Genomic DNA, 16874 nt, shown 5'->3' with positions numbered 1-16874 from the left:
ATACATGTATACACTGCAATAGAGAAAAAAGAAGTCCCACTGGGGATCTTCATTGACTTACGTAAAGCTTTTGATACAGTTGACCATGACTTGCTCCACGTAAAATTGTCACACTATGGTATAAGAGGGCACTCCCTCAACTACCTCAAGTCATACCTCAGCAACAGAAGCCAATATGTGTACGCAAATGGGGCAAACTCTTCTGCGCAACCAATTACAGTTGGTGTCCCACAGGGAAGTGTCCTTGGCCCTCTTCTCTTTCTCCTATACATAAATGACCTTCCAAATGCTTCGCAATTACTCAAACCCACACTATTTGCAGATGACACTACATATGTCTTCTCTCACCCGAGCCCAGTCACGCTAGCCAATACTGTAAACACCGAATTACAGAAAATATCTACATGTACCTGGATGAGGACTAACAAACTTACACTAAACAGTGACAAAACCTACTTCATTCAGTTTGGTAACAGAGCTACAGATGTCCCTCTTAACATAATGATAAACGGATCACCTATCACAAAGCTAACAGAGGGAAAATTCTTAGGAATCCACCTTGATAATAGACTCAAATTTCATACACATATACAACAAATTTCTAAGAAAATTTCCAAGACTGTAGGCATACTATCGAAGATACGGTACTATGTTCCACAGTCAGCCCTCCTGGCCCTATATCACTCTCTTATTTACCCCTATCTCACCTATGGAATTTGTGCATGGGGCTCAACAACAATTAACCATCTCAGACCACTAATTACCCAACAAAAGGCTGCAGTTAGAATGATAACAAATTCTCACTACAGGCAGCACACTCCACCAATATTCAATACACTAAACCTACTCACCATACAAAACATCCATACTTATTATTGCACCTATTACATACATAGAACACTTAACTCTCCCCTCAAACATCTCCTTGCCAACCTCAACAGAACACATGACCATAACACAAGGCACAGATCACTCTTTGATGTTCCTCGTGTCCATCTCACACTATGCAAAAACTCAATGCACATAAAAGGCCCTAAAATCTGGAATTCATTACCTGTAAATATAAAAGAAACACTACCTGTTTATAAATTCAAGTCTCTTCTCAAAGATCACTTACTCACCCAAAACCAAATAAATACTGAATAACTGAACCTTATAAATTGTATATCTTAAATGTTTCTCACAATTATATCACATAAATGTTAAACCTAAAACCTAAAACTTTATTATTTTTTAAATACACTACCTAACAGAATACTCCATACGACTGAATGTACAACAATGCATGCAACCATATGACCTGTCTTTGTAATACTCATTTGTGCTTTATAGTTATCTGTTTACAATAATGTATTATCACTGATTTCATCATTGCTTAGTTAATTTTAAGCCAGCCCGAAATGCTATGCATAGTATAAGTGGCTTTGGCATGCTGCTCTTATCTGTATTTTTTTGTACCTCTGAATGTATGCTCAAATTGTAAATAAATAAATAAATAAATAAATAAAAAAATAAATGTACCTCCCTGGCCAGTATAATAATAAGGTATTAAAAGGACCCCAATGGAAATAAATCACTTTGATTTTTTTGGGTGACAATAGAAAAGGGTATAATCTGTTATGGATTAATTTTTCAAAGATTTTGGATAACAATGGCAGGTCAGATATAATTCTGTAGTTATTTATGTTGGTTGTGTCTCCTCCTTTGTGTAGTGAGCTAACCCTTGCTATCTCATGGAACCATCCACCAATTCATCCACTCCCAAATATCTGAACACATTTACTTCCTCCAAACTCCCATTATGGCTTTAAACCATAATGAAAACTTGTGTAGTATTTCACATATAATATTTTGCTTGAAATCCATTTTTATGTCTAAATGATATTTGAAAAGGCAATAAGATAGACTGTTTATTTTATATAAAAACACTATAAAATGACTCGTTACATACAGTATTGCAAGAGACATAAAAACCTGAGTGTTTTTGCATGGACAATAAACTTAAAATATACAATTTACAACAATTGTATATTACAAAACTATATAAATTCACAGCACAGTTTTTTCTTAATCAGCCATCTCTCCCCCCAAGGCAGAGTGACCCCAAAAATGAAACATTCATTATCATTCACTCATAATGCAGACTTAGGATCATGATAAAACGAATTTATCACAAACTTTTAATATCTCTTAAAACCACCACCACCACCACCTCTACCAAATCCTCCTCCTCCTCTACCACCTCGTCCACCACCTCGGCCAAATCCTCCACCACCACCACGGCCAAAGCCACCACCTGGATAAAAAAGAAAAAAGAATATTTTACACCCTGTAAAATTCATTGCCAATGTGGAAAAACATTAGAATAGATAAACCCCTAAAATTATTATTAAAGGGAAAGTGCTAAACCCACGTGAGTCAAAGAGCACTGCAAAGCATGGGAATAGCAGACAGCAGAGAAAGAAAAAGTGTGTGCACTGAGGTCGAGCACAAGGGCAAAATATATAGGAAGCTCAACTTATGAGTTTAATTCATTCCATGGCCTAGCTCGTAACTCAGTTTGCTCATACGTATATCAAATCAATTTTCCTCATTTAAATTAACTGAAATGCCATTCATCCGTTCCTGCGGAATTCCTGCTCTCGGGAGGCAGGACAAAATACTTCAATATGACACTAATATCAACTCTACGGCTTATTTATCTATCACAATTCATCTGACATAATAAACAATATAAATAATATAGAAACATGATATATACTCTAGAATGAACAAAATATGTCATTATGTGACTAGTGGTGGTAGCCATTCCCACTCCTGCTTCCACCAAAGCTTCCCGTTCTTATTACAAGAGAAAATGGAGTGTTTGTGAGGCTAACTGCACTAGATCACTAGTTTCATAAGGAAAACACTGAAACAATGTACAGTGGTCCCTCGCTTTTCGTAGTTCCCGGCAATCGTAAATTTCGCCAATCATAGGGGTATTTTCGTATAAACATGGACTCAGTTTTCATAAGTTGACTCGTGAGTCATAATTCGTCCGGGACGCGTACCCACGGCGTGAGCCGTGGCGGCAGCCAGTCTGGCATTGTTTACCAGTGAGCGAAGGTCCCCTCGCATGCTCCAGCGAAATATTTCATAATATTCCATTTATTTTAGTGCTTGCAAATACTAAATAAGCTACCATGGCTCCAAAGAAAGCTCCTAGTGCCAAGCCTGTGGTAAAGAAGGTGAGAAATACGATTAAATTTAAGAAAACCATCACTGAACAATATGAAAGTGGTACAAGTGTAGCCAAACTGGGCAGGATGTATAAGAAACCCTACACAACCTTATATTCCATAGTGGCCAAGAAAAAGGAAATCAAGGATGCTGTTGTTGCAAAGGGGGGGTAACTATGCTGACAAAAATGAGATCACCAGTACTCGAAGAGGTTGAGAAGTTATTATTGGTGTGGATAAATGAGAAACAATTAGCAGGAGATATTCTTATGACTTTGATTATTTGTGAAAAGGCTAGGCAGTTGCATGACGATTTGGTAAAGAAATTGCCTGCAAATAGTGGTGATGTGAGTGAATTTAAGGCCAGCAAAGGCTGGTTTGAGAGATTTAAGAACCGTACTGGCATACACAGTGTGGTAAGGCATGGTGAGGCTGCCAGTTCGGACCACAAGGCGGCTGAAAAATATGTGCATGAATTCCAGGAGTACATAGAGGCTGAAGGACTGAAACCTGAACAAGTGTTCAATTGTGATGAAACAGGCCTCTTTTGGAAGAAAATGCCAAAGAGGACATTCATTACACAAGAGGAAAAGGCAATGCCAGGACACAAGCCTATGAAAGACAGGCTGATGCTAATGTTCTGTGCTAATGCTAGTGGGGATTTCAAAGTGAAGCCATTACTAGTGTACCATTCTGAAAATTCCAGAGTGTTCAGGAAAAACAATGTTATGAAGAGTAAATTGTGTGTGTTTTGGAAATCTAATAGTAAGGCATGAGTCACGAGGGAAATTTTCGTCGAGTGGTTCAATGAAGCGTTTGGCCCTAGTGTGAAGGAGTATCTCCTGGAAAAGAAATTGGATCTCAAGTGCCTGCTAGTAATGGACAATGCACCTGCTCATCCTCCAAACTTGGATGACCTAATTTTCGAGGAGTTTGGGTTCATCACAGTAAAGTTCTTGCCCCCAAATACCACTCCTCTCCTCCAGCCCATGGACCAGCAGGTCATTGCAAACTGTAAAAAACTCTACACAAAAGCAATGTTTCACAGGTGCTTGACTGTGACCACAGACACTCACTTGACCCTAAGGGAATTTTGGAGAGAACACTTCAGCATCCTCCATTGCATAACCCTTATAGGTATGGCTTGGGAGGGAGTGACTACCAGGACTTTGAACTCTGCCTGGAGAAAATTGTGGCCAGAGTGTGTCGACAAGAGGGATTTTGAAGGGTTTGGGACTGAGCCTATGTCTGTTGTAAAATCAATTGTGGCACTGGGGAGTTCCATGGGGTTGGATGTGAGTTTGGAGGATGTGGAAGAATTGGTGGAAGACCACAATGAAGAGCTCACCACTGAGGAGCTGCAAGAGCTTCAGCAGGAAGAGCAACACATCGCAGCTCAGAATCTTGGTGCAGAGGAGGAGGAAGAGAGATGGAAGAAGGTGCCTTCTTCAGAAATTAAAGAGATTTTTACTATGTGGGGTAAGATGGAAAGCTTTATGGAGAAACATCACCCTAACAAGGTTGTTGCAAGCCATTTTGGCAACATGTACAGTGACAGTCTTGGGCCATTTTAGGGAAGTGTTAAAGAGACGCCAGAAACAGAGCTCTCTCCACAGTTATTTTGCGAGACAGGACTCCAGTGACTCTCAAGGTGGTCCTAGTGGCATTAAGAAACAGAGAAGACAAACAACCCCAGAAAAGCAATTGGTACCTGAGGTGTTGCTAGAAGGGGATTCCCCTTCCAAACAATAAACAATCCACTCTCTCTCCTCCTCCAATCTCCCATACACTAAGAAGAATCTCCAATAAAGGTAAGTGTTATGCTGTTAATGTTTCATTCATCATTTCCCATTGTATTGTTTATGTAATACATGTATATTTCATGTAAAAAAATTTTTTGTTTTAATACTTCTGGGTGTCAGGAACGGATTAATTGTATTTACATTATTTCTTATGGAGAAAATTGATTCGCAAATCGTAAATTTCGTTTATAGTAGCTCCTCCAGGAACGGATTAATTACAAAAAACGAGGGACCACTGTATATATATATAAGAAATATTGTATAAAAACATAAAAGAGAATGTAAAGAAATAAACTGATTTTATAAAGTGTATATACATATTTACATACCTTGGAGAAGAGATAGTGGCAGAGGTTGAGGGTGGAAGAATAACAATACACAGCAGCGTATGCTGTCAATGGCCCTATAAACCCAAACAACAACATTGGAGGAATTAGCTTCATTTCGTCCTTTTTCTATTGCTTAATCGCTTAACTCACTTGCTACACTTTATCGGTGAACTTAACTGTGAGCGAGCTTCCCCAGCTACCCCCTCAACCCACAACCTGCCCACCTCATTGTTTATCTATGATTCCATGCTTTAATTCCATGGAAATCATTCTCTTTTTCTTCTCAGCACTGTCCTTTGCACTTACTTTCTTAGGACTCATGGTTAGAAAAAAAAAATTGGCAAAATAACTAGAAAATGCAAGCAAAGCACGAGAGAAATGCTTCCACGGTGAGGTAAATAGAGCGCTGCGCCAACTAGTGGCGGTGTTCTGAAGCTCCTTGTTATTATTATTAAAATAATAATTATTATTATTATTCTTAATTTAGGGAACTGAAGCTCACTCATTATTATTATTACACTGTATTATTAATGTAGGATTGCAGATGAGCAGGGAGGCTTCAGAGTGGGTAGAGGATGTGTAGATCAAGTGTTTACATTGAAGCATATATGTGAACAGTATTTAGATAAAGGTAGGGAAGTTTTTATTGCATTTATGGACTTAGAAAAGGCATATGATAGAGTGGATAGAGGAGCAATGTGGCAGATGTTGCAAGTATATGGAATAGGTGGTAAGTTACTAAATGCTGTTAAGAGTTTTTATGAGGATAGTGAGGCTCAGGTTATGGTGTGTAGAAGAGAGGGAGAATACTTCTCGGTAAAAGTAGGTCTTAGACAGGGATGTGTAATGTCACCATGGTTGCTTAATATATTTATAGATGGGGTTGTAAAAGAAGTAAATGCTAGGGTGTTCGGGAGAGGGGTGGGATTAAATTATGGGGAATCAAATTCAAAATGGGATTTGACACAGTTACTTTTTGCTGATGATACTGTGCTTATGGGAGAAATTGCAAAGGTTAGTGGATGAGTTTGGGAATGTGTGTAAAGGTAGAAAGTTGAAAGTGAACATAGAAAAAAGTAAGGTGATGAGGGTATCAAATGATCTAGATAAAGAAAAATTGGATATCAAACTGGGGAGGAGGAGTATGGAAGAAATGAATGTTTTCAGATACTTGGGAGTTGACGTGTCGGCGGATGGATTTATGAAGGATGAGGTTAATCATAGAATTGATGAGGGAGAAAAGGTGAGTGGTGCGTTGAGGTACATGTGGAGTCAAAAAACGTTATCTATGGAGGCAAAGAAGGGAATGTATGAAAGTATAGTGGTACCAACACTCTTATATGGAAGTGAAGCTTGGGTGGTAAATGCAGCAGCGAGGAGATGGTTGGAGGCAGTGGAGATGTCCTGTCTAAGGGCAATGTGTGGTGTAAATATTATGCAGAAAATTCAGAGTGTGGAAATTAGGAGAAGGTGTGGAGTTAATAAAAGCATTAGTCAGAGGGCAGAAGAGGGGTTGTTGAGGTGGTTTGGTCATTTAGAGAGAATGGATCAAAGTAGAATGACATGGAAAGCATATAAATCTATAGGGGAAGGAAGGAATGGTAGGGGTCGTCCTCGAAAAGGTTGGAGAGAGGGGGTAAAGGAGGTTTTGTGGGCGATGGGCTTGGACTTCCAGCAAGCGTGTGTGAGCGTGTTAGATTGGAGTGAATGGAGACGAATGATACTTGGGACCTGACGATCTGTTGGAGTGTGAGCAGGGTAATATTTAGTGAAGGGATTCAGGGAAACCGGTTATTTTCATATAGTCGGACTTGAGTCCTGGAAATGGGAAGTACAATGACTGCACTTTAAAGGAGGGGTTTGGGATATTGGCAGTTTGGAGGGATATGTCGTGTATCTTTATACGTACAGTGGACCCCCGCATAACGATATTAATCCGTTCATGAGAGCTCATTGTTATGCGAAATTATCGTTATGCGAATGAATTTTCCCCATAAGAAATAATGGAAATCAAATTAATCCGTGCAAGACACCCCAAAGTATGAAAAAAAAACATTTTTACCACATGAAATATTAATTTTAATACACACAAACTGAAAAAGGCATGCACAATTACATGACACTTACCTTTATTGAAGATCTAGTGATGATTGATGGGATGGGAGGAGGAGAGAGTCTTAGTGTTTAGAAGGGAAATCCCCTTCCATTAAGACTTGAGGTGTCAAGTCCTTTTCTGGGGTTACTTCCCTTCTTCTTTTAATGCCACTAGGACTAGCTTCAGAGTCACTGGACTTCTGTCGCACAACATATCTGTCCATAGTGGCCTGTACCTCTCGTTCCTTTATGACTTCCCTAAAGTGTTTCACAACATTGTCAGTGTAACAGTCACCAGCACGGCTTGCAATAGCTGTGTTAAGGTGATTGTCATCCATAAAGGTTTGCACTTTCAGCCACATTGCACAGATTTCCTTAATCTTTGTAGCAGGCAACTTCTTCAATTTCTCTCTCCCCTCCTCAGAACCAGTTTCCTCAGGTCTGGCCTCTTGCTGTTGAGGTTGATCTAGCAGCTCATCAGTAGTTAATTCTTCATTGTCCTCCTCCACCAACTCTTCCACATCATCCCCACTAACCTCCAACCCCAAGGACTTCCCCAATGCCACAGTTGATTCCTCAACTGGCATAGGATTCCTAGGGTTAGCCTCAAACCCTTCAAAATCCCTTTGGTCTACACATTCTGGCCACAGTTTCTTCCAAGCATAGTTCAAGGTCCTCTTAGTCACTCCCTCCCAAGCCTTACCAATAAGGTTTACACAACTGAGGATATTAAAGTGATCTCTCCAAAACTCTCTTAGAGTCAGTTGAGTTTCTGAGGTCACTACGAAGCACCTTTCAAACAGAGCTTTTGTGTACAGTTTTTTGAAGTTTGCAATAACCTGCTGGTCCATGGGCTGCAGGAGAGGAGTGGTATTAGGAGGCAAAAACTTCACCTTAATGAACCTCATGTCCCCATAAAGTCGCTCTGCCACGTCTGTAGGATGACCAGGGGCATTGTCTAACACCAAGAGGCACTTAAGGTCTAATTTCTTTTCAGTTAGGTAATCTTTCACATTGGGGGCAAATGCATGGTGTAACCAGTCATAGAAAAAGTCCCTAGTGACCCATGCCTTACTGTTTGCCCTCCACAGCACACACAAATTAGCCTTGAGGATATTCTTTTGCCTGAACATTCTGGGAGTTTCTGAGTGATACACTAATAAAGGCTTCACTTTGCAATCACCACTAGCATTGGAACACATCAACAGAGTAAGCCTGTCTTTCATAGGCTTATGTCCTGGGAGTGCCTTTTCCTCCTGAGTAATGTAGGTCCTGCTTGGCATTTTCTTCCAAAACAGGCCTGTTTCATCACAATTAAACACTTGTTCAGGTTTCAGTCCTTCACTGTCTATGTACTCCTTGAATTCCTGCACATATTTTTCAGCTGCTTTGTGGTCCGAACTGGCAGCCTCACCATGCCTTATCACACTATGTATGCCACTACGCTTCTTAAATCTCTCAAACCAACCTTTGCTGGCCTTAAATTCACTCACATCATCACTAGTTGCAGGCATTTTTTTAATTAAATCCTGATGCAACTTCCTAGCCTTTTCACTTATGATCACTTGAGAGATGCTATCTCCTGCTATCTGTTTTTCATTTATCCACACCAATAAGAGTCTCTCAACATCTTCCATCACTTGCGATCTCTGTTTCGAAAACACAGTTGAACCTTTGGCAAGAACAGCTTCCTTGATTGCCTTTTTGTTGCCCACAATAGTAGTGATGGTTGACGGGTTTATTATACAACCTGGCCAGCTCGGAGACACGCACTCCACTTTCATACTTATCAATGATCTCTTTCTTCATCTCTATAGTAATTCTCACCCTTATTCCTGTAGGGTTGGCACTAGAAGCTTTCTTGGGGCCCATGGTCACTTATTTTGCAGATAAAATCACCAAAAACACTGTAATAATACGAAATGTTCCGATTGTATGCTTGGATGTTACCGCGGAGGCTGGCTGGTAAACAATGCCACCAGCGGAACATGTGAGGCTGGCTAAGGCCGCACATTAGACGCATCTCGGACGAACAGCGTTGAGCGGGTTTTTTAGCGGTATGCGAGGCAAAATCTTAGCGATAAAATGTATCGGTATGCGGATTTAACATTATGTAAGGCCAACGGTATGCGGGGGTCCACTGTACATGCTTCTAAACTGTTGTATTCTGAGCACCTCTGCAAAAACAGTGATAATGTGTGAGTGTGGTGAAAGTGTTGAATGATGATAAAAGTATTTTCTTTTTGGGTATTTTCTTTCTTTTTTGGGCCACCCTGCCTCGGTGGGAGATGGCTGACTTGTTGAAAAAAAGAAAAATTATTGATTTAGGGAACTGGAGCACAGATCCAATTCCCTATATCAAGAGCCCCTCACCAGCATCAAGGTTCCTTGATACTGGTGAGGGGCTCTTGATCAGGGAATTGGATCTGTGCTCAAGTTCCCTAAATTATTATTATTAACCCTTTGAGGGTTTTCGTCGTACTAGTACGTTTTACGCGTAGGGGTTTTTGACGTACTAGTACTCATAAATTCTAGCGGCCTCAAATCTAGTGGGAGAAAGCTGGTAGGCCTTCATATGAAAGAATGGGTCTATGTGGTCAGTGTGCACAGTCTAAAAAAAATCCTGCAGCACACAGTGCATAATGAGAAAAAAAAAACTTTGACCATTTTTTGGGAATAAATCAGCGACTTTGCAGTGTATTTTCGTATGGTATTTATTGTTGTATTCTAGTTTTCTTGGTCTCATTTTATAGAATGGAAGACATATTACAGAAATTGAGATGATTTTGACTGGTTTTACAAAGAAAGGTGCCTTGAAATTGAGCTCAAAGTAGCAGAAATGTTCGATTTTTACCAAACTTCAAAAGTAAACAAATCGTGCCAAGCGTGCAATACACGTCAACTGGTGAGTCTAATATTCTTTCACACGTGCACCAATAATATTTATACCATTTTTTACACTAATGCAGTAGTCTGCATAACAGTAAATCTTATATTTTTTGTGAAAATAAAAATTCAAAGTGGAAAGCAAAAGAATATAAGAGGGGACTTGAGACATGACTAATGACTAGAGGAAATGTCATTTTAGTGCCAGGAATGTCTTTCTTGTTTATTCTGGACCCTATTCCGAAATTGGCATCTTTTGAAATTTGTGTGAAATTGGCAAAATTGCTAAATTCTGACCACTGTACTGGATAGTTGAATTTCATAAATGAGTGGTTTCTTGCATCCATTCGATAGAAAAAATGGAGTTCTAGCGAAATATTCATGTTTTTTGTCGACTAGTACAGTGAAATTGGCCGAAAATGGGGCTCAAAGTGGGCAAAATCGCCGATGCGTAAACATCGCCGAGACCGCTAACTTTGCGAGAGCATAATTCCGTAAGTTTTCTATCAAATTTCAAACTTTTGGTGTCTTTATGATCGGGAAAAGATTCTCTATCTTTTCATAAGAGAAAATAATTTTTTTTTTTTTTAAATTTGGCCGACCCTGAGAACGAGTTTCGGAGAGGGCCTGTCGACCCTCAAAGGGTTAATAATAATAATGAACTTTGCTGCCACTAGGTGGCATAGCACACTGTTTACCTGGACATGGAAGTATTTCTCTCGTGCTTTGCTTGCATTTTGTACAGTTATTTTGCCAAACTTCTTTTTTCTGATCATGGGTCCTAAGAAAGTAAGTGGGAACGCAATCTCAGTACGCTTTGTTCAACATGCCTTGCGGAAAGGAAGCTCTCACTCCCTGGCGAATTGGGACTCTCCTCTTCCCAAGTGATAGTTCTAACACTGATGGAAGTGTATCTGAAGAGGAATTCTATGATTTTGAACCATATGGTGCATTACACCATATGGTACAATGGATCCCCTGATAGATAGTGCCGAAGTTAATGAAGGGCTTTGAGAAAGTGATGTGCCTATATCCAAATGAATACATGACTGCTGCCACAATGAAAATGGAATTTAAGAAATTACTTAGCCAGCCCTACCAAATATAGATTTTTTTTAACACACTGGCACTCTTAGACTGAGATTGGGTGATCCAAAAAGAGAGAGGGAACACATTCACTGTCATTCATTAACTCACTATATGTATACACCACTCTTAAAAATATATGTCCAGATTGTTTTGTACCTCGGCCTCCACCTCCTCCTCTGCCTCCACGACCACCTCCTCTTCCTCCTCGTCCTCCTCTACCACCTCTACCACGTCCTTTATTTGGTACAAAACCAGGAAGGAACATGAAGAGAGGCAGCAATTTTTTAGAATCTATATATATCTGAAAAAAAAAAATATACTGTATTGAAAGATTGAGCACAGAATTAGATATGATTACACCTACCATCCGACTTACGACCTGCTCAACTTACAACCACTCGACTTACGACCGTGTTTTTTATGCCAAATTTCTGGGAAATAAACAACTATTTGTGTTGTACACAGTGTTTATCCTAAACCTTACAGAATTAGATAATGCATTAACCAAAGGTCGATCAACTGCTCCTGGAGAGGATGGTATAACCTATGATATTCTCAGAACTTTAAGGCACGTGCCTGATAACCCTTTGTTGGCACTGTATAATCTCAGTTACATTGAGGGCGTTCTTCCTACTTCCTGGACCAATAGTCTCATTGTGCCTATCCCTAAGCCCCAACAGCCTGATACATTTAGGCCGATCTCCTTAACTAGTTGTCTTTGCAAAACTTTTGAAAGAATGATGCTTAACAGATTGTACTACAGAATCAGACATCAACTTTCCCCCTACCTCTATGGGTTCATGAAAGGTAAAAGTGTGCAGAACTGTATTTCCACCTTTCTCACTGCACACACCTCTACTAGTTTTACCACTTTTCTTGATCTAAAATCTGCATTTGATATTGCAAACAGAACCGTTATACTACATGAACTAGCCAAAATGAATATTGGTGGTAGCTTACTCTGCTGGATAATAGGATACCTGTCAAATAGAGTATCCTCTGTCCTTTACCAAGGCTTCAGAAGTGATTCTAAAGAAATGTCTTTAGGTACACCGCAGGGAGGAGTTCTTAGTCCCATGCTATTTAATATTCTGATTAATGCTCTCCTAAATGCTCTACCTGCCTCACCTAAACATATAGCTATAAGCTATGCTGATGATATCATGATCCATACAACAGGGCATAAGAAGATGAATACCATTCTTAATGAAGTTCAAGCAATTTGTAATCGACTAGGCCTCATAATATCTTCCTCTAAAACAAAGATATTAACAAGCAAACGACATCCCCCACCCATCTATTTGCAGGGTGAAATCATTAGCTACGTTGAAACTTACAGATACCTTGGTGTAGATGTACCCTTTAACAAATCCACTATACCACAACTAAACAAGAAATGTAAAGCTAGGCTAAATGCTCTCAAAGCTGTTGCTGGCTACAATCCCAACTATTGTGCTAATGTGAGAATCGTGAGAATGATGTACATAGCCTATGTTAGGTCCTTAATTGATTACGTCACCCACCAGCCCGCCACAACCACCCGTACAACCAGCCTATGATGTCCAGTATCCACCAGCAAACCGTATCTGGGATTGGCAGCAAAATCCCAATTTTGTTCCCAGCCCTCACCACTTTGATGACTCGCAAAGTGGAATTCTACCTACCTGTCCCCTTGGAACCACGGCCAATGAACTGGAATTCTTTGAATTATTCTTTGACCAGCCATTGATGGAAATTATTGTCAGGAAAGTAATAAGTATTTTCAGTACACCATGGCAAATACGATCTTATCACCACAGTCAAGACTACACAGGTGGAAAGAGACGACTGTTGCAGAAATGTATTTGCTTTTTGCAACAATAATGCTTATGCCTCATGTCTATAAGCATAATATAAAAGCATACTGGTCCACAGATCGGCTAATTTGTACCCCATCCTTCAGTGAAATAATACCAGTGAACAGGTTTATCTTACTGTTACGTATGTTGCACTTCTCTGACAAAACCAGGCCTGACAGAAGTGACAGGTTATACAAGATTAGAAATGTTTTCATGTATCTCAAACAAAAGTTCAGGATATACTTTTATCCATTCAAGAATCTTGTAATTGACGAGTCTTTGATTTTGTTCAAAGGTAGACTGTCATTCAAGCAGTATATACCGAGCAAGAGGAACCGCTTTGGTATAAAATTGTTTGTACTGTGATTGCTTGACAGTGGCAAGGATTGGACAATTGTTGTACTTACACGGGTAGGTAAAACAGTTGGAGACACACAAGATGTTATTGGGTATCCACTATTGTGTACGAGATCAGGACATGGATGGCACTCTCTTGGTAAGGGCTACATTATATACCGAGCTAACTTGTACACCAAGCCCATTATTAGAGGAATTTCACAGAGACAGATCAGTATAATAACCTAGTGTAATCGTAAACATATGCCCAGCTCAACGCAGGTATTCTTATTAATGAAATAAGACGCCAAGGCAGGTATTTACTGCCAATGACAAATTTCCATGGCATTACGTGGTATGACAACCAGATAAATCAACATTATTGAGACCAATCACCGATAATGAAATGCCGATAGTGGTAAAGTTGATCCGAGTGACCCTAATTTGGGGAACGATTCAAAAACCAGTTCCTAGGCCTTTTGTTGTATACATGCTCGCTGACACCGTCCACAGGATTGGTTTTATTGACTGTGTCTACAAGAAAGCTAGCCAAGGTACGGTACAAAATCGAAACTTTCTTCCAAATAAAACAATCAAAATAAAGGACATTTACAAAAATGCTTTGAATTGCATTATTCAAGTATGTAAATTCCGACTTAAACCACCTTGCAACTTACGACCGGAATTTCTGAACGAACTTTTGGTTTGTAAATGGATTGGTACAGTGTACAACTCTATAACGAATATTACCAGGTAATAACATCCAGTACATCATGGTCTCGACCCATTCACAATATACCTGCCGCTTGAGAGAAGGTATCATCAATTAATACAGCCTTATAACTCAAAAAGAAATTTGAACCTCGAAGAGATTTGCAGTCTAATGCATTCAAACAAAACGACGCAACAAAGAAACGCCAAAGGACAAATCCAAAGTAATGTCCTGAAAGGAATTAATTTACAGGGCCTTAATAGCAATTGGTGCCTTGTTTCAAGGAGTTCCACAGCCTCCAGCAATTCTAAAACCATGACCATGATTGTAACAACTAAATAATTTTTATGATAAAGAAACAATTAGGTAAATTAAATACAATAAATTTGTGCACTAATTTTATTGGTAATAAAAAAAAAAGTGGTAAACAATAATTAAATGACAATTTTAACCTTTAGTTGCTTAAGACTTGTTGTTCCAATTTTTACAGTCCAGAATTATAGATTACACTTATATAACACTATTGGTCTCCCAGGCTAAACTGTTTTTAGTTAGGAATAGAAAAAATTGGAAAACCAAACAAAAACCAACTAAAACAACTTTTTAAAACAACATAACACGGTAATTGTTTGCCAATCGCTGATCCTTACCACCACCACATTCCACTTCTACAAACTTGGCACCGTATCTCACAACCCTACTGATCCAGATTCTACGTTTATTACCTTCACAAAAATATGCGGCCATAATTCCTGTAAGAAAAAACAATTTTTTTTTTTTTTTTCAAAATTTCTGGACGATTTCTGGTGCGAAGACTTCCAGATTTTGGCCAAGTAAACCTTCTAGGGTTCCAAAAAATAATTGATTAAATGCCTGCCCCAATTGCCTGATATTCACACTAGGATGAAAGTTCCTCCGACCCTTCCAGAATGAAATGAAGTAGGACTAGACTGCTGTCCCAGAATCTACAAAAAGTTAAAATTAACATGAGGAAAAGGAGCTGGTAATTTCTAGATTCAGGTGAATAGGATTATGGAAATTCAACATTTAACATGATTTTAGAATCTTGAGAAACAAACCAGACAACTACTTTCACCATTCATCACCAATGTCTAGGAGGTAAATTACACAACCAGATCTTTAAATGGATCAGTAAACGCCACTGCATTAACTTTTAAGTAAACTATAAATGAACCAGGTAATCACTTGTAGGCAAACCAAGAGCAAATACCACCTTCCATGGAAGAATGTGTTCATTTAACACTCACCCACCCCACCAGTCCCTCCCAAGAATGCTCATTGCAATAATCCTCCACCCCTTATCACTAGTTAGAATGCAAGCTGCTCAACCCAACCCAAATTTTTCTAGCTAGATGCATGCAAGTTCATCCCACAGTTATATACACCTGAATTTGAATTTTTCTAAACAGGAGTCTACCATGGGCTGACATCTGGCTCCAAGCTTGCCACCGATAGTAAGAAATCAAAATGCAATAAATTTGCGAACCTTTAGGCAAAATTAAGAAGACAATAACTCCTACACTGCAAACCTGAATCTTGTAAATCCTAATGGCGATAAAGTGAGTCACCATTGACACTGAGCTTGACTCCATCAATCATTACTTTCATTCTTTTCATGTCCATGAAGGTTTACTTCAATAATTGACTCCAACAACAATTGCCCATGTAGCTGTGTAATAGTATACTAAAAAATTAGGGACAAAGAATTGAAGTGTACAATTGCTAAATTTGGATCCCATCACATACAAGGATTACCTTCATGATAAAGATTACTGTTAGCTTTAAGTAATTGTAGATCCACAAGGAGAACGAATAGGAACTGCCATAACTGTAGTCTAGCATTAGAAACACATAAGCCAGAAGGGAAGTAAAGTATGAAGATGATTGTTACCTAAGGAATGCAAAGAGCCTGAAACAATCTATAACTCCCAACTATGATAACATGAACGTATCCGGATAAGCTACCGGGTTTATGGAGCAACTTGGCATTGGAACAGGACTGACTGATGTGGTACTCAGGCTAGGCTGGCAAGTATCTGCATCTTTGGGAGATATATAGTATGATGATCAAACTAAATGTAAATATAATGATCAGGTATTATCTCACTCTGAACACTATATGCTAATTATCCACTTATTGAGGAATACAGAGACTAGATCTATAATAACCTATCTGATATGTCTAAGATATCTTATTAATGAAAATAAGATATAGATATACTAAGCAAATTTCCTAAATTTGCTTATAACAGATAATGGAACTATAGATATCTAGATATATCTATATGCTATTCCTATTATCTAGGGCTAGTTCTAGGCCTCTATATCCACATGCTATCTAGGCCATCTATCACAGGATCGGATATCTAGCAATATAAACTAGCCTATATCGTGGCAAATCTAATCTCTATCTAAATAAACAATAAATAAAGTCTATACTATCGATAGCGTTATTCTAGTACTATTGATCTATCTATTCTACTTATCGACCGGCTATCTAGGAACCTAATCCGGTCATAAGTCGGATCTAGGTACCACATATCTAT

At 39.0% G+C, this 16874-nt stretch overlaps 1 protein-coding gene across 4 annotated transcripts in view; it reads right to left on the bottom strand.

Moving 5' to 3' along the window:
• Positions 1-1563: 1563 nt before the first annotated feature.
• LOC128685233 (probable H/ACA ribonucleoprotein complex subunit 1) overlaps positions 1564-16874 on the bottom strand; it is a 41850-nt gene continuing 26539 nt past the window's right edge. For 3 of the 4 annotated variants that reach the window (XM_070082992.1, XM_070082990.1, XM_070082991.1), the window contains exons 6-7: positions 11578-11722; positions 1564-2296 (exon numbers count right to left, since the gene is read on the bottom strand). In XM_070082992.1, coding sequence (XP_069939093.1) covers positions 2181-2296; positions 11578-11722 — 261 coding nt within the window. In that variant the 3' untranslated portion in view covers positions 1564-2180. The remainder of the gene's footprint in view (positions 2297-11577; positions 11723-16874) is intronic. The other variant, XM_070082993.1, reaches the window with a different exon arrangement.

Source organism: Cherax quadricarinatus, chromosome 8 (genome assembly GCF_038502225.1).
Source record: "Cherax quadricarinatus isolate ZL_2023a chromosome 8, ASM3850222v1, whole genome shotgun sequence".
In the NCBI taxonomy this organism is placed as follows: Eukaryota; Metazoa; Arthropoda; class Malacostraca; order Decapoda; family Parastacidae; genus Cherax; species Cherax quadricarinatus.
This window is presented reverse-complemented; position numbering and strand designations above follow the sequence as displayed.